The 26,469-nt window shown below is 49.4% G+C and overlaps 1 protein-coding gene across 3 annotated transcripts in view; it reads right to left on the bottom strand.

Annotated features, from left to right (window-relative positions):
* Positions 1-26,469, bottom strand: part of CBFB (core-binding factor subunit beta) — a 63,238-nt gene that overhangs the window by 15,043 nt on the left and 21,726 nt on the right. Inside the window, exons 4-5 of one of the 3 annotated variants that reach the window (XM_068150434.1) lie at positions 15,986-16,102; positions 6,607-6,733 (exon numbers count right to left, since the gene is read on the bottom strand). In XM_068150434.1, the coding sequence (XP_068006535.1) occupies positions 6,607-6,733; positions 15,986-16,102 (244 nt within the window). The remainder of the gene's footprint in view (positions 1-6,606; positions 6,734-15,985; positions 16,103-26,469) is intronic. The other 2 variants (XM_068150433.1, XM_068150435.1) reach the window with 2 other exon arrangements.

Genomic DNA, 26,469 nt, shown 5'->3' with positions numbered 1-26,469 from the left:
CAGGGAGGTCATTCTGCCCCTGTAGACTGCACTGGTTAGGCCACACCATGAGTCCTGTGTCCAGTTCTGAGCCCCTCAGTTTAGGAAGGAGGTTGACTTGCTGGAACGAGTCCAGCAAAGGGCAACAAAGTTGGTGAGGGGCTTGGAACACAGCCCTGTGAGGAGAGGCTGAGGGAGCTGGGGCTGCTTAGCCTGGAGAAGAGAAGACTCAGGGGAGACCTTCTTGCTGTCTCCAACTACCTGAAGGGAGGTTGTAGACAGACAGATGTTGGTCTCTTCTCCCAGGCAGCCAGCACCAGAACAAGAGGACACAGTCTCAGGCTGCACCAGGGGAGGTTCAGGCTGGATGATAGGAAGAAGTTCTATATAGAGAGAGTGATTGCCCATTGGAATGTGCTGCCCAGGGAGGTGGTGGAGTCACCATCATTGGAGGTGTTCAGGAGGAGACTTGATGGGGTGCTTGGTGCCATGGGTTAGTTGATTAGGTGGTGTTGGATTGGTTGATGGGTTGGACGTGATGATCTTGAAGGTCTCTTCCAACCTGGTTTATTCTATGTAATTCTAAGGCTCCAGGGAGACCTTAGAGCAGCCTTCCAGTACCTGAAGGGGGCTACAAGAAGTCTGCAGAGGGACTGTTTGCAAAGTGATAGGACAAGTGGCAATGGTCTGAAATTAGAGCAGAGCAGATTTAGATTGGGTGTTAGGAACAAGTTCTGCACCATGAGGGTGGTGGAGCACTGGAACAGGTTGCCCAGGGAGGTAGCTGAGGCTCCATCCCTACAGATATTCAAGGTGAGGCTCAACAAGGCTCTGAGCAACCTGATCTAGTGGAGGATGTCCCTGCTGGCTTCCGGGTGGGGGTTGGACTGGATGACCTTTAGAGGTCCTCTCCAAGCCAAACCATCCTATGATTCCCTGTCTTTGAATCCAGCAGTTGTTGAAGGATGGAGGTTTATTTTGGGTGCTTTGTATTGAGGAGGATTTCTACAGGAAGAAACAAGTTTCAAGCCAGAGCTGCTTTTTATTTAGTCTTTTTTTTTTCCCCTTTCCTCCTTCCCCCCCCCCCCCAGCAAAAATGAAGGTTTTTTCAAATGGGAATTTCATGCAGCTTCCTGAAATGGCTCTGCTTAGCCATTAATGCCATTTAAATTTAGCCCAAGACCACAAGCAGACAGATTGCTAGACTAGACTGAGAGAAGAGCCAACCACTCTGCCTCCTTGCTCTTACTCACACGGTGCTGCTAAAATAAAGAGGGTGGCAGGAACATGGGAAGTGGACACAAACCAGAAAATGAGGACATTTAAAACATGCCAGGTGAGCAAATGAAGGTGGAAAACTGAGAAGAGGTCCAACCCACCCCCAAGGAAAGCCAGCAGAAGAACACCCTTAGCTGAGCTCGGGAGCAGGACAAACTGCGCGCTGGAGATGGCTTCTGAAGTTAGGGTTTGGCTGCACAAAGCAAACCACAAACCCCCTGCACCTGCACAGAGCAACACACAGGAGATCTTCATCCATCCCCTTCTGCTGCAGCCAAGAGCTGCCACGAGGCACCTGTGCGTTGCTCCTCTGGGCTGAGCACAGGCTGGTACTTTCAATGTGGAGAATAGAATAGAATTAACCAGGCTGGAAGAGACCTTCGAGATCATCAAGTTCAACCTATCACCCAGCACCATCTCATCAACTAAACCATGGCACCCAGCACCCCAGCCAGTCTCTTCCTATACACCTCCAGGGATGGGGACTCCACCACCTCCCTGAGCAGCACATCCCAATGGCCAATCTCTCTTGCTGGGAAGAACTTCTTCCTAACATCCAGCCTAAACCTCCCCTGGCACAGCTTGAGACTGTGACCTCTTGTTCTGGTGCTGGCTGCCTGGGAGAAGAGACCAACCCCCACCTGGCTACAACCTCCCTTCTGGGAGTTGGAGACAGCAAGGTCTCCCCTGAGCCTCCTCTTCTCCAGGCTAAGCAACCCCAGCTCCCTCAGCCTCTCCTCACAGGGCTGTGCTCCAGACCCCTCCCCAGCTTTGTTGCCCTTCTCTGGACACCTTCCAGCAACTCAACATCTTTCCTAAACTGAGGGGCCCAGAACTGGACACAGGACTCAAGGTGTGGCCTAACCAGGGCTGAGTACAGGGCACAATGACCTCCCTGCTCCTGCTGGCCACACTGTTCCTGATGCAGGCCAGGATGCCATTGGCCTTCTTGGCTGCCTGGGCACACTGCTGGCTCATGTTCAACCTACTGTCAACCAGTACCCCCAGGTCCCTTTCTGCCTGGCTGCTCTCCAGCCACTCTGACCCCAGCCTGTAGCACTACCTGGGGTTGTTGTGGCCAATGTGCAGAACCTGGCACTTAGATGTGTTCAATCTCATGCCCTTGGACTCTGCCCATCTGCCCAGCCTGTCGAGGTCCCTCTGCAGAGCCTCTCTGCCCTCCAGCAGATCAACTCCTGCCCCCAGCTTGGTGTCATCTGCAAATTTACTGATGATGGACTCAATGCCCTCATCCAGATCACCAATAAAGATGTTAAAGAGCACAGGGCCCAGCAGTGATCCTTGTGCTCTAGTTTCTGCAGCTGGGGGCTGTACCCAGTCACAGAGTTAGTTTTAGCTGGCAAAGACCTTTAACAGAGTCCAACTGTTAGCCCAGCACTGCCAGGTCACCACTAAACCATTCCCCACAGCACCACATCGACACAGCTCTTTATTCCCTCCAGACACAGGGACTTCTCCATTGCCCTGAACAGCCTGTTCAAGACCTTCACAGCCCTTAAGGGCAAGAAATTGTTCCTCATGTTCAGCCTAAATTTTCCCTGGCACAACTTGAGAATGTTTCTTCTTGTTCTGTTGCTTGTCCCCTGGGAGAAGAGACCAACCCCCAACTCACTGCAACTTCCTCTCAGGGAGCTGTAGAGAGCAGTGAGGTCTTCCCTCAGCCTCCTCTTCTCCAGGTTAAACAACCCCAGGTCCCTCAGCTGCTCCTCACCAGACTTGTGAACCAGAGCCTTCATCAGCTTCAGTGCCCTTCTCTGGACCTGTTCCAGCAACTCAATGTCCTTCTGGGAGTGAGGGCCCCAAAACTGAACCCAGGATTTGAGATGCAGCCTCTTTGGTGACAAGTACAGGGGCATGATCACTGCCCTACTCCTGCTGGCCACACCACTGCTGATCCAGGCCAGGATGCTGGTGCCTTCTTGGCCACCTGGGCACACACTGGCTCACGCTCAGCCTTACCAACCTCTCAGTCATTCTGGCCCATGTAACACATTTTGCATCATGCTATTATGGTCAGAATACCAAACAAAAAGCAAAAGCTTTTACTGCAAGACTCAAGCACCTGTAGAGAGCAAGCCCCCAGCAGCTTCTGCTCATCCCTGGAGACATTCAGGCCCAGACTTGGTGTGTCCCTGGGCAGCTTGCTCCAGGTGGATGTGTCCCTGCTCACTGCATGAAGGTTGAACAAGATGACCTTTGAAGGTCCCTTCCAACCCAATGCTATCTGGGAATTATTCCTAAGTTGTTCCTGCAGCTGCTCTTTCCCCCTTGCCTCTCAAAATCTCACCCCTCTGACATCCAGATAGGAGCCCTTTGAGCTGCTGCCAGCCACCTCTTGCTGATCACTCCTAGGCAAGGAGACATCATTTTGGTTTACAAGTCTACAGACAGGCTCAGAACAGGGAATCTTTTCTGCCCAGCAAGCTGCACAAATAAAGAACTGCAGCTGATCATTTTCAGATGCTGCCAGGCTTCGGATGGATAAATGTTTCCAAAGAGCTGGCGCCTCTGTTTTGGGTAGGAGCGGGTGGAATATTGCAGGATTCCCCCTCTGTCCCCCACTGCAGCAGAATCTGGTCTCTATTAAAGGCATTTCAGCTGTAATTCTACTGTCTGAAATACCCTGAGTTTAGACAATGTTGCAATTCCTACAGCAATCATTAGCACTGAAGGGATCCTGTTCCAGGTCTGGCAATTCCCAAGTTTTGTTTTCCTTGCCAAGCTCAGCAGGAAATCAGTTTTTAGTAACGATGAAAGGCACACAGATATCACATGAAAAAGAGGATGCTGAGGGAACCTTCATCTGTGTGCAGCCTAACACACATAAAAGCCACTCAGCACCCTTAGAACCCATCTCTCCTGGCTGCCCATCTCTGCAGTCCAAGGAAAGAGGCAGGATTTACACCCCCAGGTGCACAACAGAGCTGGGACTAATGTTCTTATAGCCACTGGCAATGCCATCATCAGAGGGATACAGCTGACAAACTCTCTTTCCAAGCTGATTGAGCACTGGAAAATTCAATACAGACCATAAATAAAACAAACATGGGCAGATACATTTATGCATTGCTTTCTACTGAGAATTCTATCTGATGACCACAAGCACTTTATGTGAGTGCTTACTGATTAAAGTTCATTTGATTCTGCCTGGCTACTGCATTAGGACACAAGTGAAGTGAAAGGCAGGGAAACAATGAATGGTTTGGAAGGAAACCTGATTCCTCCTTAGGAATTGCACTGTAAGTCTATCTCTGCTCTCCCTCTCCCTCCCTCTCTCCTCTGCCCCAAAATATCCTGGGTTTTATGCAGTCCTAAGATCCAGAGTGCAAAAGCTCCTTTGTAAACGTTCCAGAATGCCTCCCACCAAACACACAAATGAACACTGAAATGTAAAAACCAATTACAGAACTCCAAGCAATTGAGGCAGACATCTCTTGGTTATACACATTCAACAGGGACAAGGAAAATAAAAACACAAAGCATGCAGAACAAAATGCACTCCAAGTCTTAGCAACCTGGGTTTGACATCACATCCATCTGACAGTGCTTTCATTCTGCTGAAACAGGCTTCAAGGCAGCAAGGTTTTTTTTCCTTTCCTTCCTTTCTGTAGGTAACCTACCCCAGTGCTTTAGAGCTGGGACAACCACTGGTGGTGTTGGAAGAGAAGATGGGTACTTGCAGCTAGTAAGGACAAGATTTAATAACAACTGCCTGCTGCCTTGTTAAAAGCAAGAGCCTTCTCAGAAGCTATTGACTCCAGCTCCTGCAGCTGGCCAGGGATGCTGCTTGTTGTCTCAAGTGTGAAAGGTTTTGATGGCTGTCATGTTGCCCTAAATGCTCAGAATTACCTCAATCTCACTCTTAATTGGAAGAGGTTTTTGTGTGTCTTTGCTGCAAATCAAGTGTTTTCCACACCTGGAGGAAAGAATAAGACTCACAGAACTCCAGGAGTCATTGCAGGAAGCCTCACTCTTTGTCAGCTTACAGCATTCAGTAAGCACACAGCTGCTTCTCTGTAGTAACAGGAGTGGGGAAGAAGGGCACAGGAAAGGAAAATAAGAAAAGCTTGAAGTAAATTGAGGTCAGAAACACAAAGCTGGGCTTAAAGTTCCTACTGTGTGGTTAAAATTAAGGCAGATCATGAGCAGCATTAAGCTAATTCCACCTTTTTGTACTGAACTTACAAGCAGCTCCAGCTCTGCTGTGACAATGATTCAGGTAATCTAGCTGCTGCTCCAAGCACCCAGGGATAGAGAGGCCTCCAAGGCAAGGATTTTAGCTTTGCTGCAGCTGCCATTTGACCTGGTACAGAGATTCACAGCAGCCACCCCTTCTAAGTGAGAGATGGCATTCTCTGCATCTGCCTTTTGCCTCCCATTCTCATGCTCAGCCTCTTCCAGTTGCACTTGGAAGGGAACAAAGTCTGTCTGATCATCTCAATTATCAGTAAGGATGCCAGGAGAAAAGTAGCTTAGCTGTAATAATATCCAAATGTTCTAAAAAGCTAAGCAGCAGCAGACTGATCACATTTGATTACAGTGAGCTCAAGCTGTACTGATGAATTAGGAAGTAGGAAACAGAGTCAGTGAGGGAAAGCAATTTGAAGTGTTTGTTTTCCCTTTATTCACTGCCTGACCTGCAGCCTCTGCCTTAACTTGCCAACACTCTTTATGTATTACTTGCCCTCTCACAGATCTTGCCTTTCTGACATCTCAGAGCAGCTGGTTTCCATTCCCTTCTCTGGCTCCTCTTTTCTTGGTCCCCCTTCATTTCTGCTCTCACCAAGAGTGAGCAAGATTCAAGACTGTGGGGCCCTAAAGAAGCAGAAAACAAGGTAGGAGGAACTACACCAGTGAAACAGAGGCGTGAGAGCTCCCATCAGCAAGAAAAAAGGTGAGAGGAAAACAAAAGCAGCCTGTACAAGACAGCAGATTGTAGCATCTGATTAAATTCACAGGTAGTGTTTCACACAACGTTGGGCCAGTGGGCTACAAAATGATGTGCCTAGAGCTCCCAAAGCCTTTCCTGTGTTCAGGAAAAGGGCATGGGGCAAAAGATTCCTCTCTCTGCTACTACAGTCTCAGCTGAGATAGAGATGGCAGCTCTGTGGACAAATTTATCCCCCAGAAAAGGCCACCTGCAGAAAGGAGGAAAGGATAAAAATCAGAGACTTCGCAGCACAGCTTAACCTTTGCGACGCAGTTTACAGGAGTCCAAAACAACGCATTTGGCAATCCTGATGTGACAACAGCAAGCACACAGCAAGCACACAACATTGCACAGACAGACAAATGGAAACAAATCTAAAGTTTTGGGAAAGTACTAACCAGTTACTGACAGCAGCTGTGAAACCCTCACCTCCATTTCCTCCCGATGAGACCTGTCTCTGTCTTCGAACTCGCGAGTCCTTCGCCGAGCTTCTTCAAAGGCTTGTTGTGCCAAAGCATCCTCCTGCTACCAAACCAGATGACACAGAAGTGACACAAGAGCCTACCCTCAATTTCTGCATCACATCACATCGCTGTTGAACAGCAGGGATCACTTGGCAGCAGAGACAAATACGTCCTATGGAATCTGCTGGAACACAGCGTGGCACCAGCAAAGGCCAAGAGAGGTTAATGAAATACTCACCTCCATCACTGCACTGGAGATCAGCAAGGCTGCAAAGCAGCTGCTACTCAAACACATTTTGAAAGGAGAGCTGCTTTCTCCAGACTGCTGCTGTCTTAAAAGCTAGGAGAAAGTTCTTCACAGAGAAAGCTGTTCTCCACTGGGATGTGCTGCCCAGGGAGGTGGTGGAGTCACCATCCCTGGAGGTGTTCAAGAGGGGATTGGATGTGGCACTCGGTGCCATGGTTTAGTAGTCATGAGGTGTTGAGTGACAGGTTGGACTTGATGATCTTTGAGGTCTCTTCCCACCTTATTGATTCTATGATTCTACTTTGGGGTTGTTGTTTGTTGGTTCCCTTCCCACTTCAATAGGAAATTAAAACTGCTCTAAAGGTTTTTGTGAACACCACCTGGCTGCTCCAAGCTCCAATGCACACATCCCTACTAAATTAAGATCTTTGAGGTCTTTTCCAACCTTACTGATTCTATGAATTCTCAGAAGTTGCATGGAAAGAGGCAAAACGTTTTTGTTCTCATACAAGACACAAAACTGTGGAAGAGAGTCCAGAGGAAGGCCACAAAGATGGTCTAAGGGCTAGAGCACCTCTGCTGTGAGGACAGGCTGGGGGTGTTCATCCTGGACAAGAGAAGACTCCAGGGAGACCTTAGAGCTGCCTTCCAGCACCTGAAGGGATCCTGCAAGATTTGAGGGTGTCTAGAAACAGAGCAAGGCAGAACAGTTTGAAACTGAGGGAAAGTAGGTTGAAACTGGATCTTAGGAAAAAGATCTTCAGTACAAGGGTGGTGAGACAGGAATAGGCTGCCACAGGAAAGCAGTGGATGCCTTCTCCCTGAAGGTGTTCAAGGTGAGGTTGGATGAAGCCTTGAGCAGCTGAGTCTAGCTGAGAGGTGTCCCTGCCCATGGCAGAGGGGTTGGAGTAGATAATCTCTGAGGTCCCCCCCAGCCTAAGCCATTCTGTGATGCAAGCCACCTTGAGGACAGCACTCATATCTAGACTTGACTAGCACTAGGAGGTGTCCCTGATAATGGCAGGGGGGTTGGAACTAGATGGTCTTCAAGGTCCCTTCCAACCTAAAATAATCTATAAAATCATGATGTAAATAATGGTTATTTGATTCTACATGGGTTCTACACACCAACCCCATGCAGTGCTCCAGGCTGGGGTCAGAGTGGCTGGAGAGCAGCCAGGCAGAAAGGGACCTGGGGGTAGTGGTTGACAGCTGACTAAATATGAGCCAGTAGTGTGTCCAGGTGGCCAAGAAGGCCAATGGCATCCTGGCCTGCATAGTGTGGCAAGCAGGAGCAGGGAAGTCATTGTGCCCTGTCCTCAGCACTGGTTAGGCCACACCTTGAGTCCTGTGTCCAGTTCTGGGCTCCTCAGTTTAGGAAAGATGTTGAGTTGCTGGAAGGTGTCCAGAGAAGGGCAACAAAGCTGGGGAGAGGGCTCAAGCACAAGCCCTGTGAGGAGAGGCTGAGGGAGCTGGGGTTGCTTAGCCTGGAGAAGAGAAGGCTCAGGGGAGACCTTCTTGCTGTCTCCAACTCCCTGAAGGGAGGTTGTAGCCAGGTGGGGGTTGGTCTCTTCACCCAGGCAACCAGCACCAGAACAAGAGGACACAGTCTCAAGCTGTGCCAGGGGAGGTTTAGGCTGGAGGTGAGGAGAAAGTTCTTCCCAGAAAGAGAGATTGGCCATTGGAATGTGCTGCCCAGGGAGGTGGTGGAGTCACCATCCCTGGAGGTGTTTAGGAAGAGACTGGCTGGGACACTTGGTGCCATGGTTTAGTTGATGAGATGGTGTTGGGTGATAGGTTGGACTTGATGATCTCAAAGGTCTTTTCCAACCTGGTTAATTCTATTCTCTTTCATTTAAAAGCCAAAACAGGTATCACCCAAGTACAAACCAATTAAAACCTCTGCTTTATGAAAAGCTGCTGGAGGTGCATCACTACACAGAAGTAACTCTCACTTACCATTTAAATCAATGAAATGTAGAGGCATAAAGTGCAAAGCAGAAGTCCTTGCTCCACTTATTTGTGCACCCTCCTGTAGTACCTGCAGGTTTTCCACAGCCCTGTGGTTTATTTTCCACAGTGGTTTGTGCCCAGGAAGAGCTTTAACAAATTCATGTCCTTCAAACCCTATTTTCATTAGGAAAGGTTTTCAAAGTGTTATTAACACTTCAGCCATTATTAATTGGGGTGCAAATTACTTCTCTTAAAAGAGATCTCTGACCACATATTTTGCTCAGAAGGAAAACAAATGGTTCTGGTGCCACTCTTGTCTTCCAATGTTCAGAATGGAGGAACTAAGTAACAAAGAGGTTCCACAAAACTCTGCACTGGGACAGGGACTCCTTCTAAAAGCCTGCAATGATAGCACAAGGGGCAAGGATTTGAAATGAGAGGAGATTTAGATTGCTCTGCACTGTAAGGGTGCTGGAACACTGGAACAGGTTGCCCAAAGAGGTAGTTGAGGTCCCATCCCTGGAGATATTCAAGGTCAGGCTCAACAAGGCTCTGAGCAACCTGATCTAGTTGAGGATGCCCCTGCTGACTGGATGACCTTTGGAGGTCCCTTCCATCCCAACCCATTCTATGATAAACTGCACTGGCTCTCCCTCGAGCCCTCAGCTATAATTACTACTAATTCTGCTTCTGACTCCCCCACACATGCAAATGTTACTTTCAAGTTGAGAACTTGAAAAGGAAAGTCCTAACCTTGACTGTTAAAGAGGACAGAAACACGCTGAGAACCCAGCTGAGTTTTAATCTACCCAGGGATTAAGTGCATAAATGTTTTAATTTGAGCTAAAGCATCCCTAGTCTGAGAGAACATTAAATGGCTTTTTTTGCCTTTGGCACACTCCTGCAGCCTGAAGCTCCTTTGTGAACTGATGTGGATGAGTGTCCCTCGTGGGCCAGCACCGTGAGATACACGCAGCTGCCAGTCAGGAACAGGTCCCCAGGCAGCTGTCTGGAAAGGCAGTGTTTAAAGCTGCCAGTAAGATAACATTTTTAACACTGCCTACTCTTTTTTAAGAGCAGAGTTTGGCCCTTTAGAGCTATGTTCATGTAACACATGGCAGCCAAGGTCAGACAGTGGAAAGGAAATTTTGGTCTTAATAATGCAGAAGGATGGAGATAAAACAGATGAGCTTGGCTCCCAGGTGACTACAGAAAAGCTGCCCTCTTTCTAGCTTACAAAAGCTGTGTATGCCAGAAGGCCAGCATGGTGGGAGATGGAAGGGACCTCTGCAGATCACCCAGTCCAACCCCCTGCTAAAGCAGGGCACCCACAGCAGCTTGCCCAGGAGCACAATGGACAGGTGGGGGTGGAATATCTCCAGAGAAGGAGACTCCACAACCTCTCTGGGCAGCCTGCTCCAGGCCTCCAGCACCCTCACAACAAAGAAGTTTCTCCTCCTGTTCAGATGGAATCTCCTGGGTTCCAGTTTATGCCTCTTGTCCCCTGTCCTTTCATTGAACACCTCTGACAAGAGTCTGGCCCCAGCCTCTTGCCCCCCAGCCTTTAGCTCTTGCTGAGCATTGCTCAGCTCCCCTCTGGGCTGCTCTTCTCCAGGCTCAACAGCCCCAGGGCTCTCAGCCTTTGCTCCTCACAGAGCTGCTCCAGGCCCCTCAGCAGCTTTGTAGCCTCTGTTGGACTCCCTCCAGTAGTTCCCTATCACTCCTGAACTGTGGAGCCCAGAACTGGAAACTACACTCCAGATGTGGCCTCTGGGGTATGTCTTCAACACCCTTTGTGGTGTGGTTGGTTGGTGGTTGGTTTTTTTTCCCCAACAACCTAAATGAAAGCAGGTGGGTGGTTTTTTTAATAGAATAGTTTTGCTCTTTACCATCATTTGAAAAGCTTCTGAAAGAAAAGACTAATGTACAGCTTCAGCCAGAATATTTTAAAGATATGGTCATAACCAAAACCCAACTAAATCACAGTATCACAGTATCACCAAGGTTGGAAGAGACATCAAAGATCAGAGCCCAACCTGTCACCACAAACCTCATGACTAAACCATGGCACCAAGTGCCACATCCAATCCCCTCTTGAACACCTCCAGGGATGGGGACTCCACCACCTCCCTGGGCAGCACATCCCAATGGCCAACAACTCTCTCTGGGAAGAACTTTCTCCTCACCTCCAGCCTAAACTTCCCCTGGCACAGCTGGAGACTGTGACCTCTTGTTCTGGTGCTGGTTGCCTGGGAGAAGAGACCAACCTCTTCCAGGCTACAACCACCTTTCAAGTAGTTGTGGAGAGCAATGAGGTCTCCCCCGAGCCTTCTCTTCTCCAGGCTAAGCAACCCCAGCTCCCTCAGCCTCTCCTCACAGGGCTGTGCTCAAGGCCTCTCCCCAGCCTTGTTGCCCTTCTCTGGACGTGTTCAAGTGTCTTGATGTCCTTCCTAAACTGAGGGGCCCAGAACTGGACACAGGACTCAAGGTGTGGCCTAACCAGCGCGGAGTACAGGGGCACAATGACCTCCCTGCTCCTGCTGGCCACACTGTTCCTGATGCAGGCCAGGATGCTATTGGCCTTCTTGGCCACCTGGGCACACTGCAGGCTCATGTTTAGGAGGCTGTCAGTCAGCACCCCCAGGTCCCTCTCTGCCTGCATGCTCTCAGCTACTCTGACCCCTGCCTGTAGCCCTGCCTGGGGTTGCTGTGGCCAAATTGCAGCACCTGGCACTTGGACTTGTTGAATGCCATCCTGTTGGACTCTGCCCATCTGTCCAGTCAGTTGAGTAGTCAGAAATTCACAGTGGGAGAATCACTGTGCTGGCCTCTAGAATGAGCACTTGCTGACACCTGAAACACTGCTCTACTGGTGTCTGGGAAAGGGAGGGGGAATAAAGCACCACACCTTATTTTTTCTGAAGTACAAACCCCAATGTGCTGCTCCTGGAGCTGTGGTAGATCAGAGACATTTTGTTGACTCCAGGAACTTGTACAACAGGAGTTCAATAAAACTTTTTTTGTTGGGTTGTTGTTTTTTTCCCCCCCCCAAATGTCACTCAAATGTGCTAATTGCAGCCTGGAGAATTGAGCTGAGCCCAAATCATTTATCCATTTTAGTGTCATTCAAAAATGCTGCTACTAAGGAAAAACAGCAGCAAAACATGAACCACATAGACATGGGACCAGAAAACACTCCCACCCAGGAAAACACAACAGAGAGAGAGAAAGAAGCTTAAACACACCCCAGCCCATGCACAAATCCTCACACCCAGCAGCCTGCTAGGAAAAGACTCTTTGAGAACAACCACTTACAACTAGCCTGAGAATGAAGATAGAAATGGTTCTTTTAATGACACTAAAGACAAATATCAAATCCAGGGAAATTTCAGGCCCAACTGGGAAGCATATTCCAGCTCCTCTGTAGAGCTGTGCCAGAACAAGAGGACACAGCCTCAAGCTGCACCAGGGGAGCTTTAGGGGAGACCTTATTACTGTCTTTAATTACCTGAAGGGAGGTTGTAGCCAGGAGGGGTTGGTCTCTTCTCCCAGGCAACCAGCACCAGAACAAGAGGACACAGTCTCAAGCTGTGCCAGGGGAGGTTTAGGCTGGAGGTGAGGAGAAAGTTCTTCCCAGAGAGAGTTGTTGGCCATTGGGATGTGCTGCCCAGGGAGGTGGTGGAGTCCCCATCCCTGGAGGTGTTTAGGAAGAGACTGGCTGGGGTGCTTGGTGCCGTGGTTTAGTTGATTAGATGGTGTTGGGTGATAGGTTGGACTTGATGGTCTCAAAGGTCTCTTCCAACCTGGTTAATTCTATTCTAGATGATCTTTAAGGTCCCTTCCAACCTAAGCCATTCTATCAATCCATGAATCTTTCTGGTCTGCTGCTATTCTATTCTATTCTTTGTTAGTCCTCTGAAGTCTGAACAGGTAGCTGAATCAGAGCTCCAGCAAGAGAAAGTGAGACTGGTTAGTGTTAAGACATGGAAAAGCTGCTCATTAAATGGAAAGAATACTAAAAGTTACTCTCCAAGTAATTTATTGTTAGGCATGTGATTTTTTTTCCCTCCAAACTATTTTTGAGCTGGTGAAGGAGAGTGTGATTTCCAAGAGCATGGCAACAAAGAAGGGTTTTGTCCAACCCTAGCATTAGTAAGAAGTGGTAAGAGGCAAGAAAATGCAAGAGGTTTGCATCTGTATAGGGCAAGCCTGCCAGAAAGTGGGAATAAGAGGTGTGTGAAAGCCAGCAAGCCCTCTGATGACAGAAGACAGTGGCTATCACAGGCATCTAAAGGTTTCAAGTATGAGGCACTTAAAACCATTCTAACATCTGTGTTATTTTGGGATCACAGTCAGCAGTCAGGGCAACTACCACCAGCAGTATTAAAACAGGCTTAAAAGGGGAAGCAGAAGTGACAGATACAGGAAAAAGGAAACTGAAGAATGTCAAAGATTGCCCAAATGTTTACAGCACTAGCAAATACAAGAGGGCAGCTCTGGGGCTGTGTAGTGCATTATGACACTGGAAACTCTTAGCTATTACTATTGTAGCAAATGGGGATGACCAATGACCTCCTTGTGATCACTGAGAAGCACAAACTGAAAGCAAATGACACAATCTGCAACTGAGTACAGGCAGATCTCTGTAGATGCACACTTGTAACACCTCCAGCTCAGCTCCCTGCACTCAAAACTCAGGCAAGCACTGACACCTCAGAGCAGACAACCACCCCCCTCACACACACAGAGAGAAAGAATAAAGCACATGCCCAGTGCACAAACACTTTCTGGAGGCAGCAAGAAGGAATCCTTAAGTCTAGTCCAGACAGTGTGTACACACTGGGAAAGTAAAATAAACCCAGAACATGAGAAAGCATTCATGGGGAAACTGAGAAGAGAAAATTCTACACACAGGTCACCCAATCCCCCTCCTTTTTGGGAGGGTGCCCATTTTATCCAGGAACTATCCAAATTTGGGAGGCAGACACCTGACCCCTGAGTGAAATCTCTCTCATCTCAGTCCAGAAGCCAGGTGACAGTGCTCTGGTTCCAACTTAACACTTAGAGATCAAGAATCTTGGGATTTATTTGGCACAGTCCTCAGGGTTCTGTGTTTGACCTTGCTGAGTAAGCTACTGTACTCTTCTGATCTCTCTTCTCTCTGATATGCTATGATAGGGCCTTAGCTGGCTCAAAACACCAACATCCAGCTCTGGCAGTAGAGAACATAGCAGCACACAGCTGTGTTCAAGTTGCAACTTGGTTCTGTGGCTTCTCTCCTGGATTAACCAAAGGTGGCAGGACTACTCTCAGAACAGCACACCCTCTCCTTACAGGCATGCTGAAGAAAGCCTGTGGGGCTGTGACCAGTTCAGAGACTGTTCTAAACACAAAGCATCTCTTTTAGCCCAGAACACAGCCACAATGCAATGATCAGTTTAGGTTAGGGAGGGAAAAGGCACCACAAAGCCTGCAACAGCACACAGCTCTACAGACAATTTGATTTGAGTTACTCCCAGCTCTTGCAATCAGTGTGCTCTGCAGTTCTGCATGCCTGGGGCAGCAGGGTGCTCTTGGTGTTTAGATGGAACCAAAGGGTTCCTACTTCTGACGCAGTGACCAGCTGTGGCTGTGAAAAAAGGGAAAGCCCCAAGCAAGGGAGGGCTGAGAGCCTGGACACAGAAAATGCACCCTTCTGTAAATCAGTTCAGAGGGCACAAAGGTAATGTGGAAAACCAACCAGTTTGTGTGGCTAGGAAAAAAAAACCCCAGATGGAAGACAGATGTGAGGGGTACCAAAGAGAGAAAGGGGATGACCTGTGTCACACAAGGCAGCTCAGTTAAGTTCCACGATGCTGGGTCCCTGAATTTAAGGGAACAAAAAGAAAGGAGATGAAGAAACATGAAAGAGAGCTGTCCTTTAGCAGAGACTGAACAGTGGTTCAAAGGGAATTCAAGGGGAGTCTTGATGGTCTTGAGTGAAAGGAAGGCTTCAGAGAGAAACCAGGAGAAAATGGCTCTACCCAGGCAGAGAGAACATTAAGAATCATCTGAGAACACAGAACTTGGGGAGGGAAAAAGAAAACAAACCAGGCTGCAGGAAATTGCTCACCCTTCTTCCTCTCTCTGCATGCTTAACCAACCCCTACATCAGAAAGCATTTTTTTAATACATTCCTAAATTATCAGACTACACAAACCTGGTGCACAGAATACAGACTGGATGGCAGAACTCTGCTAACTGATGTTCCTGCATCCCATTTGCTGCCCCCTGCAGAGGCAGGTGACCTGTGTGGAAGCCCACACAAACCTGGTGCAGAGTCCACCACAGAATACAGACTGGATGGCAGAACTCTGCTAACTGATGTTCCTGCATCCCTTTTGCTGCCCCCTGCAGAGGCAGGTGACCTGTGTGGAAGCCCACACAAACCTGGTGCCACAGCTTTTAGGAGCTTTGTTACCAGGCTCCATCTCAAAAGCACAGCTCTGTCTCAAGTCTGCCAACAATAAGGAGCCCTACAGCTGTGTTAAGTGAACCTCCTCCATCAGATGCACTTTAAAAGTCATTTCCTCTGGAGTTACTTCCCTCTTGTGCTGTCCAAAGATCCAGCTGCTCAACAGTCATCTCAGTGGTAGGAAGTAGGTAGATAGGAAGTAAGCTCTCAGAAGTTCCCATACCTTAAAAGAGAGTCTACCACTGTTAGAGAACAAAAGAAATACTCCTCCCCTCATCTGTAATAAACCAAAGAGCTGCTTAAAGCACCCCAACCACTGCAAAATAAACAGCTGGATGGACTTGCCAGTGAAATGGTTACAAGTTACAGCCATAGCTTCTCAAATACTTCAAGATTCACCGCTCTGTAGCACCCTGAGTGCTAAATCACCCACAAAGTTGTAAACTGCAGATGATTCCTACCCCTAATATGCTGATCTAATTAAAACACTACTTCAGCTACAACCACATGTGTCTGAGCTTCTATGTTCTGAAGTTTTCTTGGGGCTTGGTACTCCCAGCAAAGGCAGGAAACAAGCCAGGCAGAACGTGCTCACCACCTGACTGCGCCTTTCCTTGCAGGAGGACAAATGGCCAAGGCACGTGGGCAGACTGTCTTACCTGTGCTCTCTCTTCATCAAATTCCAGGCAGCCCATACCATCCAGTCTCTGGAGATCTATCCAGCCTTTCCAGATGACACAGACACCGTTGAGAATCATAGGTGCCTTCAAGTACACCTGAAAGCAGAGCACAGCACACCCTGTGAGGTTTCAAAGCGCTTCCACACACGCCTGCCCCATGAAAAACACTGACACAGGAAGCTTCTAGATGTATTCTTAGAAGAACATCCAAACCAGCTGGTAACATGAGACTCCACAGCTTCTCCTGCCTCCTTTCCAAGAACTCCCTTTAATCAAGCCAGGGCTGTAACTTTTGCCTACTGTGCTGATGGAACAAATTTAAGCTGCGTTCTTGTTTTATAAACTGGCATGCATCAGGAGTTGGTTAGAGTCCTGTAACTGCTTTCAGTTAGAGTCACTGTTTTTCTTGTCAGCTTACCTCCATGTCACAGAAAGTGGCATGCTGCCAGGCAGAGAAGGTCCTTTACAGCACATTTAAATGGTTAAACCAGGACACGTGCTTTCCTCCTCCCAAGCAGCACTGTGTTTTACCCCAAAGCACAAGGCTCTTTCAACAAAGAGCTTGAGAGCAGCCCTGAAGAAAAGGACTTGGGGGTGCTGGGGGATGAGAAACTCTACATGAGCCACCAGTGTGCACTTGCAGCCCAGAGAGCCAACCACAGCCTGAGCTGCAGCAAGAGAAGTGTGGCCAGCAGGTCAAGGGAGGTGATTCTCCCTCTCTGCTCCACACTGGTGAGACCCCACCTGGAGCACTGTGTCCAGTTCTAGAGCCCATGTTACAAGAAAGATATGGACATGCTGGAAGGTGTCCAGAGAAGGGCCACAAGGGTGATCAGAGGGCTGGAGCACCTCTCCTATGAAGACAGACTGAGTGAGCTGGGATTGTTCAGTCTGACGAGAAGGAGGCTCCAAGGAGACCTTACTGTGGCCTTCCATTATCTGAAGGGGGCTACAAGAAAGCTGGGAAGGGACTTTTTAGGATGTCAGGGAGTGATAGGACTAGGGGGAATGGAACAAAAATAGAAATGGATAGAATAGAATAGATCAGACCAGGCTGGAAAATACCTTTGAGATCATCAAGCCCAACCTATCACCCAACACTAGGTAGATTCAGATTGGATGTGAGGAAGAAGTTCTTCCCCAGGAGGGTGGTGAGACATTGGCACAGGTTGCCCAGGGAGGTGGTGGAAGCCTCAGCCCTGGAGGTTTTTAAAGTCCAGGCTGGATGTGGCTGTGAGCAACCTGCTGTAGTGTGAGGTGTCCCTGCCCATGGCAGGGGGTTGGGACTGGCCGAGCCTTGAGGTCCCTTCCAACCCTGACAATTCTATGCTTCTATGAAAGAGCAAGCACCAGGTTCAATCCTCCTGGAATCTGCCAACTAGTTGGAGTTTAGTAAAATAAGCTCTACCATCCCCAGCCTGCTGAAAAGCAGCAAGTCTTCCTGTGCCTGTTCCAGCATTTGGGAAAGGCTTTTCAAAGGGAAGCAAGAGCAGATGATCAAACCCATCTGCAGCACCACCGTGCACAGTGCCTGGAGCTGCAGCAAGGAATAATGCATGAGCTGAAGGCCCTGCATCTATCTAGGTAATGGCAGATGCTACAGGGATTTCAAGCAGAAGAAATTTCCCCTTCTAAAGGCCACAGATTCATCTCCACCCAGGGCATTTAAAAACAAAGCAAATGCAATGCTTAATGAGTTCTGACACTGTGTGTTTGGTGACATCAGCCCTTAAAGAACAACCAACCCCAAACCCAACCAACCACCCCACAGCAAAATTAACCAAATAGTAAAGGAAAAAAAAAAAGTAAAAAAGGAGGAAAGAGCAAATTGAATCAGCCTTCAGTAGTTATTTTGAGTCTACTTGGCAAGTCAGAAGCCCTCCTGGAACAGAAGTCGGTCTGTGTTCAATCACCAGAGAGGCAAATCATGCATGCACGCCTGTGCCCACTTCAGATTTCAAGACATTCAAAATCCTGTGGAGCCTTTTCAGTCTTCAGGAGCAGCCCAGTTAGGATGTGGAATTTCCACACTGAGACTCCTCTAACAGTTCTGCATTCATCCTCTGGCAAATCCTCAAAGTGTAATTGATGGTTAGCATTTCAAAGCGGCCCAACCGTGCCTGCTTGCTCAGTGCTAACGCTTTACCAGCTAAGGTCACCCAAGCAGAACAAGAAAAGGCCTGGAGATAGAGGAGATAGAGAAAGGAGGTAAAGTTTCCTTGTGCAAAGGCTGGCCAGCTGAAATTAAGCACTGAACAAGATGGAAGTGTTGTGGAAGAACTGAAACAAGTAACACAGAATCACAGAATTGTTTGGGTTGGAAAAGACCTCTAAGGTCATGGAGTCCAACCATTGACCCAACACCACCATGTGCACTAAGCCATGTCCCAAAGTGCCATGGCCATAGGTTTCTTGAACATCTCCAGGAATGGTGACACACCAGCCCTGCTCTCCAGATCCTTCAACAGCTTTGCTGCCCTTCTCAGGACCTGCTTCAACAACAAATAGTCATTCTTGGAGCAAGGGGTCCAAAACTGAAGCCAGTATTCCAGGTGTGGCCTCACCGGTGCCCAGTACAGGGGCACTATCCTTGCCCTACTCCTGCTGGCCACACTATTTCTGATAGGAGGCTCCACTCCTGGAAGCATTCAAAGCCAGGCTGGATGGGTCCTTGAGCAACCACACCTAGTGGAAGGTGTCCCTGTCCATGGCAGGGGGTTGGAAGTGGATGATCTTGAAGGTCTCTTCCAACCCAAACCATTCTATGGCTTTGCTAATCTTCACGTTTTCCTTTCACTTAGCCTCCCCTTTCCTTCTGGCCCACAACAAAAGTCACAGAGGACTTCCCAGAGATGACAAACTGTAGCTTCTGAAGTTGTCCAACAGGACAGTATGCTTTGTTTGGAATGCTGTGCCGCCACTACCTGCCTCCTTTCAGCAGCCGTAGCTCTCATGCAGCTGCTGAGGACTCACGACTTCAAATGCCCACCTTGCACATCAGCTGTAAGCCTGAGCAGTGCTGGAAACATTGAAAGTCTTCAGAAGATGAAGGGGAAAAGGGAAGCAAGTTGTCAGAGCTGATGTGATCCTTGATGCACACTATCAGCCCTGAGCAGCCTGCCCAAAGGCGGAGCTGCTGACACGGCAGCTCGTGCGCCGCTGGCCCGCAGCTTGCCCTTCTGAGATCAAAAGCTCCTGAATCAGAGCCTTCAACCTCACCCCACTGGGCTCAGCAGCACTTCCAGGAATCAGACAGCAAACAGTTTCCACCTCTGAAAGGAGGAATCCCTCAGCAAGAGAGTTGAGTTTTTGCAATCACCATCTGGTCATTCCAATTCAGGATGATTCCCTGTTGAGACCACACACGCTGGTGCAGCAGCTCTTGTCCCATGAAGAACGCACTGAAGCACACTGGTGCTTTCCCCAGTGGCTTAGAAAGAGGGATTTCAACTCCTTTTCCCTCCTCTCCTCTTCCTGGAGAATGGAAACCACCTCTAAGGCTGAAGGCAAAACCGTTTAACCACACCTTTCCTCCTCCTCACACAAAGCCACGCTGGCTCCCTTGACATTTCCAAACCAAACAGATCCATTAGCAAGCTCCTCAGGTTAGGAAAGATGCTGAGATGCTGGAAGGTGTCCAGAGAAGGGCAACAAAGCTGGGGAGGGGTCTGGAGCACAGCCCTGTGAGGAAAGGCTGAGGGAGCTGGGGTTGCTTAGCCTGGAGAAGAGGAGGCTCAGGGGAGACCTTCTTGCTGTCTGCAACTCCCTGAAGGGAGGTTGTAGCCAGGTGGGGGTTGGTCTCTTCTCCCAGGCAACCGGAACAAGAGGACACAGTCTCAAGCTGTGCCAGGGGAGGCTCAGGCTGGATGTTAGGAAGAAGTTCTTCCCAGAAAAAGTAACTGGCCATTGGGATGTGCTGCCCAGGGAGGTGGAGGAGTCACCATCCCTGGAGGTGTTCAGTCTGCAGAAGAGAAGGCTCCAAGGTGACCTCATTGTGGCCTTCCAGTATCTGAAGGGGGCCTACAGGAAGGCTGGGGATGGACTTCTCAGGAAGTGATAGGACTAGGGGGAATGGAATGAAGCTGGAGGTGGGGAGATTCAGGCTGGAGGTGAGGAGGAGGTTCTTCACCATGAGAGTGGTGAAACCCTGGAATAGGATGTCCAGGGAGGTGGTCGAGGCCCCGTCCCTGGGGATGTTTAAGCCCAGGCTGGATGAGACTCTGGCCAGCCTGATCTAGTGTGGGGTGTCCCTGCCCATGGCAGGGGGGTGGGAACTAGATGATCCTTGTGGTCCCTTCCAACCCTGAATGATTCTATGATACTAAGAGACTGGCTGGGGTGCTTGGTGCCATGGTTTAGTTGATCAGATGGTGTTGGCTGATAGGTTGGACTCAGTCTCAAAGGTCTTTTCCAACCTGGTTAATTCTATTCTATAGTGTGAGCTGTCCCTGCCTATGGCTGGGGGGGTGGAACTAGATGGTCCTTGAGGTCACTTCCAACCCTAACAATTCTATGATTCATTCTGATACCACAACTTGAGGAACTACAGCTTATGTCAGCTAGAGGCTTTTGGATCTTCAAGAAGATTAATCAGGAGCTAACTTATAGGGAAAGGAAACTTCTTCCACTCTCCCATGGATCACACAGCTCTGGGGGTGTGCTGGGAGAATTCTCCTTGCATTTTGGCCAAGCAAAGCTGCATTTGTATAATTCACTGGCTTTATAACTGTGTTGCCTTCTTCTCAGGGTTTTGCTGTTTGGAGAACTTGGTATTAAAGATAAATCTGAAAGTGCTCATTACTCTGTTTAAGAAGGTTGGACTGGATGATCTCAAAGGTCTTTTCCAACCTGGCCAATTCTATTCTATTCTACTGCTCTGGGCTGTGAGCCCATCACCTGTTAGGGCACCTCAACACCCAGCACCAAGTTAGCTTTTTAAAACCATCAGAGCTCTCTACCCTGAAAGTTACCTTAAGGTAGTCACAGTAGCAGAGCAAAGGCAAAAGTCCTGCAGTTGGAAAAGACCTCTAGAATCATAGAATCAATAAGGTTGGAAGAGACCTCAAAGATCATCAAGTCCAACCTGTCCCCCAACACCTCATGACTACTAAACCATGGCAGCAAGGGCCACATCCAATCCCCCCTTAAACACCTCCAGGGATGGGGACTCCACCACCTCCCTGGGCAGCACATCCCAATGGCCAACAACTCTCTCTGGGAAGAACTTTCTCCTCACCTCCAGCCTAAACCTCCCCTGGCACAGCTTGAGACTGTGTCCTCTTGTTCTGATGCTGGGTGCCTGGGAGAAGAGACCAACCCCCACCTGGCTACAACCTCCCTTCAGGGAGTTGCAGACAGCAATGAGGTCTCCCCTGAGCCTCCTCTTCTCCAGGCTAAGCAACCCCAGCTCCCTCAGCCTCTCCTCACAGGGCTGTGCTCCAGACCCCTCCCCAGCTTTGTTGCTCTTCTCTGGAGAATTTCAGGAGTCTCAATGTCCTTCTTAGACTGAGGGGCCCAAGATCACTGAGCCCAACCCTCATAGAGCCTCCCACCTTTACCCCTCAGTATTACTGATTGAAAGTGGATAAAAAGATCTGTTAGAGGAACTCTTTCCAGGTTTGGCTGCTAACCCCAGATTGACTGCACTTGTATCAGTTTACAAATCTGCCCCACACCTCCAGGTGCTTTTCATCAGAGTGTCTGGAAGAAGCTGGATTTAGCTGTTAGGAAGTTCTTCCCCAGGAGGCTGGTGAGGCACTGGAACAGGGTGCCCAGACAGGTTGTGGAGCCTCCAAGCCTGGAAGTGTCCAAGGCCACTTTGGACGAGGCCCTGAGCAACCTGGTCTAGTAGGAGGTGTCCCTGCCCATGGCACAGGGGTTGGAATTTCATGGTTTTTAAGATCCCTTCCAAACCGAACTGTTCTATGGGTTAGAAGGGACCTTAAAAATCATCTAGTTCCAACCTCCCTACCATGGGCAGGGACACCTCCCACTAGACCAGCTTGCTCAGACCAAATCCAGTCTATGATTCTGGGTGAGTCTCAGATGAACCACTTGGCTGGACACTTGGCTGAAAAGCTCTAGAGAGCAGCAGGAAGGAGGAGGGGTGGAAGTCAGGCAATCACCAACTTTATCTTTGGTGGACAAACCTAGTGCTACATTAGAGGAACATTCAAGAGGAGAAGTTGTGTTGTACAGCTGCCTCCTTTCAGTGTACATGCCCCCACCCCATAAACCAAAGGAGGTGCAGCTGTTCTGGCAGTGACAGCAGAGGGCTGAGCACTATCATACACACGCTGGAGGAGAGTGAGATGTGCCTCAGTTTCCACACACTGGCACAGCCCAAGCTGACCACTGTCAGATTCTGAGACTCTCACACGCTGAAATCTGCAATTTTCCCTAGCTTAAACCAGCTGAAGTTTTGCTCAGGTGGCTGTTACAAGTCTCATTTCACCTCAGACTGCATCTTCCATTTCCAGCTCCTACTGCAAACCAAAGCAGCATTTGGAACCTTTTAAATGAGAGAAGTAGGTATGCTGCTTTTACAGCTGAAACAGGCTTTTAGTGTTAGAACAAATATTCTGCTTGGGGACTGAACAATCACCAGGAGTAAACTCTTACATGCTGGCAGGTTGGCTGGATGGAGGATGAGCAGCTTCACAAACACACATGTTCTTGGGGAGGTGCTGCATCAATACATTCAGCTCTCACTTGTTGAGCTGTGTTTGTGCTTTCTCAGCCCTCAAGCTGGCTTGTTCTCAAAGCCCTCTCTCTGTGCCACACAGGGTCTCTCACCTTCCTTTGTGTCCTCTCTCAAGTAATCTGTTATTTCTTCTCACCTGCATTTGAAGGAGCAACCCTCTCCTCTAACCCAGCCAACTGGGAATTGCCTTTGTTGCTAAAAACAGGCAGGGGGGTGGCTCCTGGAAGGCCACTTGTCCATGTTTTTTCAAATCCAGTTTGGTTTTTTATGGAGTGAAGCAGACAGAGTACAGTTCTCAATGACTTGAAGAAAAGAAAACACACACACACAAGCTGCTTCACTCCAGCCCAGGACCTCAAACCTCAGTTTCACATCCTATTTTAGTCCTCTAGTAAATCCTTATCTCAGAACACCAGGGGTATTTAACTGATGTGCTCCAGATATGCTATCTGTGTGCTCCATCCACACATCCTGCAGTTAAGAGAAAATGTTCCTTCTCCCTAAAGCAACCCAAGCCATTTCCTCCCCCAGAGATTGCACACAGTTCTCACCACCCACTGACTAATGAATCAGCAGGCTCACAACAGCTACCACCACCACCCATGAGACCAGCTTCAACATCCCCCCAGGAAACACCAGTCCCCAGTGAAGTGCTGTGGTGTGTCCCCCTCCCCCCTTTCTGTTTTCATTTTCCCAGCACGCTGGAGCAAAACACATTCTTACAGCAGAGGCTCAGTTCTGACTCACCCTCTGCCTCATCACACACACACACACACACATCTGCCCATTCACAACTGCTCACACAGGCTGCCTCTCTCTTGGCTGAGCCAAGTCTGTCCCAGTTTTGATCCCACCTTCTGAATCATCCTCCACTTTTAAACACTGAAGCAGCAGCCTCCCTGCTGACTTCACGTATGAAGTGCTGACCATTAAGAACGAAAGAGCCGTAAGCATTTGCCACAAGCAAGAAAGATGTTCAATCAGTTAAGGCTAACTTCAGCTTCTCTCAACATGGGCTGCGTGCAGCCAAGTAAAAGGAGACTACTTGTTGAAGGTGTTCAAAGAGAAACCTCTGCATTCCTGTGCCTCCTCCTCTCAAGATTTCTCTTCATGCACATCCACACATCCTCACACACACACACAGCCTGGTGGGCTTGCCATACAGATCTGGCACAGCTCTCCTGCAGCCTGCAGTCACTCCCTCCCTCCTCAAACCACAGAATCCCAGCATGGTGGGAGATGGAAGGGACATCTGCAGATCATCCAGGCCAACCCCCCCTGCTAAAAGCAGCAGCACCCACAGCAGCTTGCCCAGGATCACAATGCCCAGGGCGGGGTTTGGAATCCCTCCAGAGAAAGACTCCACAACCTCTCTGGGCAGCCTGCTCCAGGGCTCCAGCACCCCCACACCAAGGAATTTTCTCCTCCTGTTCAGATGGAACCTCCTGGGCTCCAGTTTGTGCCTGCTGCCACTTGTCCTGTCACTGGGTACCACTGCCAACAGTTCAGCCCCATCCCCTTGCCTCCCCCCCTGCCCTATTAGTTCTTGCTGATCATGGAGCAGATCCCCTCTCAGGCTGCTTCTCTCCAGGCTGAACAGTCCCAGGGCTCTCAGCTTTTGCTCCTCACAGAGATGCTTCAGGGTCCCTCAGCATCTCCATGGCCTCTCTTACATAGCTATGGTATAAAATACAACAACTCCCTTCCAGGTCATAGTCAGAGAAGGGTTGCTAGCCTGGGTATCTAAACGGGGGCAGACAAAGAGAGAAGCAGCAACCTCTGAAACACCAAGGGAGGGGGGGAGCATGGGGGAAGCTGTTCTAAAACTTTGCAAAACAGCTTACACACTAAAGCCCTCAGCTATTCTGGGGAAGAAACCAGAGGAGTGCCTTGACTGGTGTAAAAAGAATTAAAGTTACAGCAAAAGCTGACAACTCCACACCACACTCTTTGATCCTGACCCCTCCTCTCTGGAAACAAACTAACAAACCCCAACCAAGCCAGGGAGAGCTTGCATCACCCAGCAGAGACCCTAAACTGGTTCAGGAAACAAACCCCTTGGGAACACAGTTTGAACTGGGAATGAAACAGTAAATGAAGAGGGCTGCAAAGCAGCCCACTGACAAAGTCGTTATGGGTGCAGGAGGCTTTGTAGCGTTTTTCATCTCAGAACAATAGAGACATCACTACAAATCAGAAGAGCTCCAGAATCCAACGGTTTTAGATCAACCCTGCTGTCTCCTGCCTTCAAGCAAATGATTCCTCTTCCTTTAAACACAAGGAGGAAATGTTTTCTAGATAGTTTTGCAGGCTACATCTTGAACAGCTTCCACTCTATGAAAATGAGGGCCTGGGAGATGTTAAACTTGACCCTGTTCTCTATCAAGGCAAAGGAAGTGACACCTCCTGACAAGAGTCCTTCCTCATCAGTTGTACAGGGATGACCTGGCTGTGGCTTTCAAGATGAACACAGCTCTCCAGTTTCTCAAGGGTGGCAGCTATCTCACTACTGCACCACATCACCAGCGACAGGCTGGGGCTGCTTCATGTGCAGCTGCCACGCTGGGACTCCAGGATGATGCTGGCCAGAGCAACAGGGCTGCTCCAGGACACCTCAGCAGGCACAGCAGCCCATACACTATCACAGTGTCACCAAGGTTGGAAGAGACCTCAAAGATCATCGAGTCCAACCTGTCACCCAACACCTCATGACTAAACCATGGCACCAAGATTGGCCACATCCAATCCCCTCTTGAACACCTCCAGGGATGGGGACTCCACCACCTCCCTGGGCAGCACATCCCAATGGCCAACAACTCTCTCTGGGAAGAACTTTCTCCTCACCTCCAGCCTAAACCTCCCCTGGCACAGCTTGAGACTGTGTCCTCTTGTTTTGGTGCTGCTTGCCTGGGAGAAGAGACCAACCCCCACCTGGCTACAACCTCCCTTCAGACAGTTGCAGACAGCAAGAAGGTCTCCCCTAAGCCTTCTCCTCTCCAGGCTAAGCAACCCCAGCTCCCTCAGCCTCTCCTCACAGGGCTGTGCTCGAGGCCTCTCTCCAGCCTTGTTGCCCTTCTCTGGACAAGTTCAAGAATCTCAATGTCCTTCTGAAACTGAGGGGCCCAGAACTGGACACAGGACTCAAGGTGTGGCCTAACCAGTGCTGAGGACAGGGCAAAATGACTTCCCTGCTCCTGCTGGCCACACTATTCCTGATGCAGGCCACAATGCCATTGGTCTTCTTGGCCACCTGGGCACACTGCTGGCTCATGTTCAGGCAGCTGTCAACCAGCACCCCCAGGTCCCTCTCTGTCTGGCTGCTCTCCAGCCACTCTGACCCCAGCCTGTAGCTCTGCATGGGGCTGTTGTGGCCAAAGTGCAGCACCCAGCACTGTCACTTCTCTGCCTGGGACCTGTTTCTGCCAGTTCCTCCACCTCAGGGCTGCACACAGCTGTTTCACTTGCAGTTTTAGAATCAGATAGCCCAAGAAAGGTTTGGGTTGGAAGAGGCCTTTAAAGGTCATCTCACCCATACCCCCCTGCAGTCAGCAGGGACATCTGCAACTAGAGCAGCTTGCTCAGAGCCCCACACAATCTGACATGGAGTGGGTCCAGGAACTGGGCATCCCCCAGCTCCCTGGGCAACCTTGACCAGGATCTCAGCACCCTCAGTGTTCAACCTTTCTTCCAGTCCAAATCTGCCTTTTAGTTTCAACCCATCACCCACTGTCCTGCCACAACAGGCCCTGCTGGAGAGTCT

This window comes from Melanerpes formicivorus, unplaced genomic scaffold (assembly GCF_026170545.1).
Source record: "Melanerpes formicivorus ecotype bairdi unplaced genomic scaffold, bMelFor1.0.p_v2 SCAF_20, whole genome shotgun sequence".
NCBI lineage: Eukaryota > Metazoa > Chordata > Aves > Piciformes > Picidae > Melanerpes > Melanerpes formicivorus.
The sequence above is the reverse complement of the archived record's forward strand: the minus strand, read 5'-3'. Positions and strand labels throughout refer to the sequence as shown.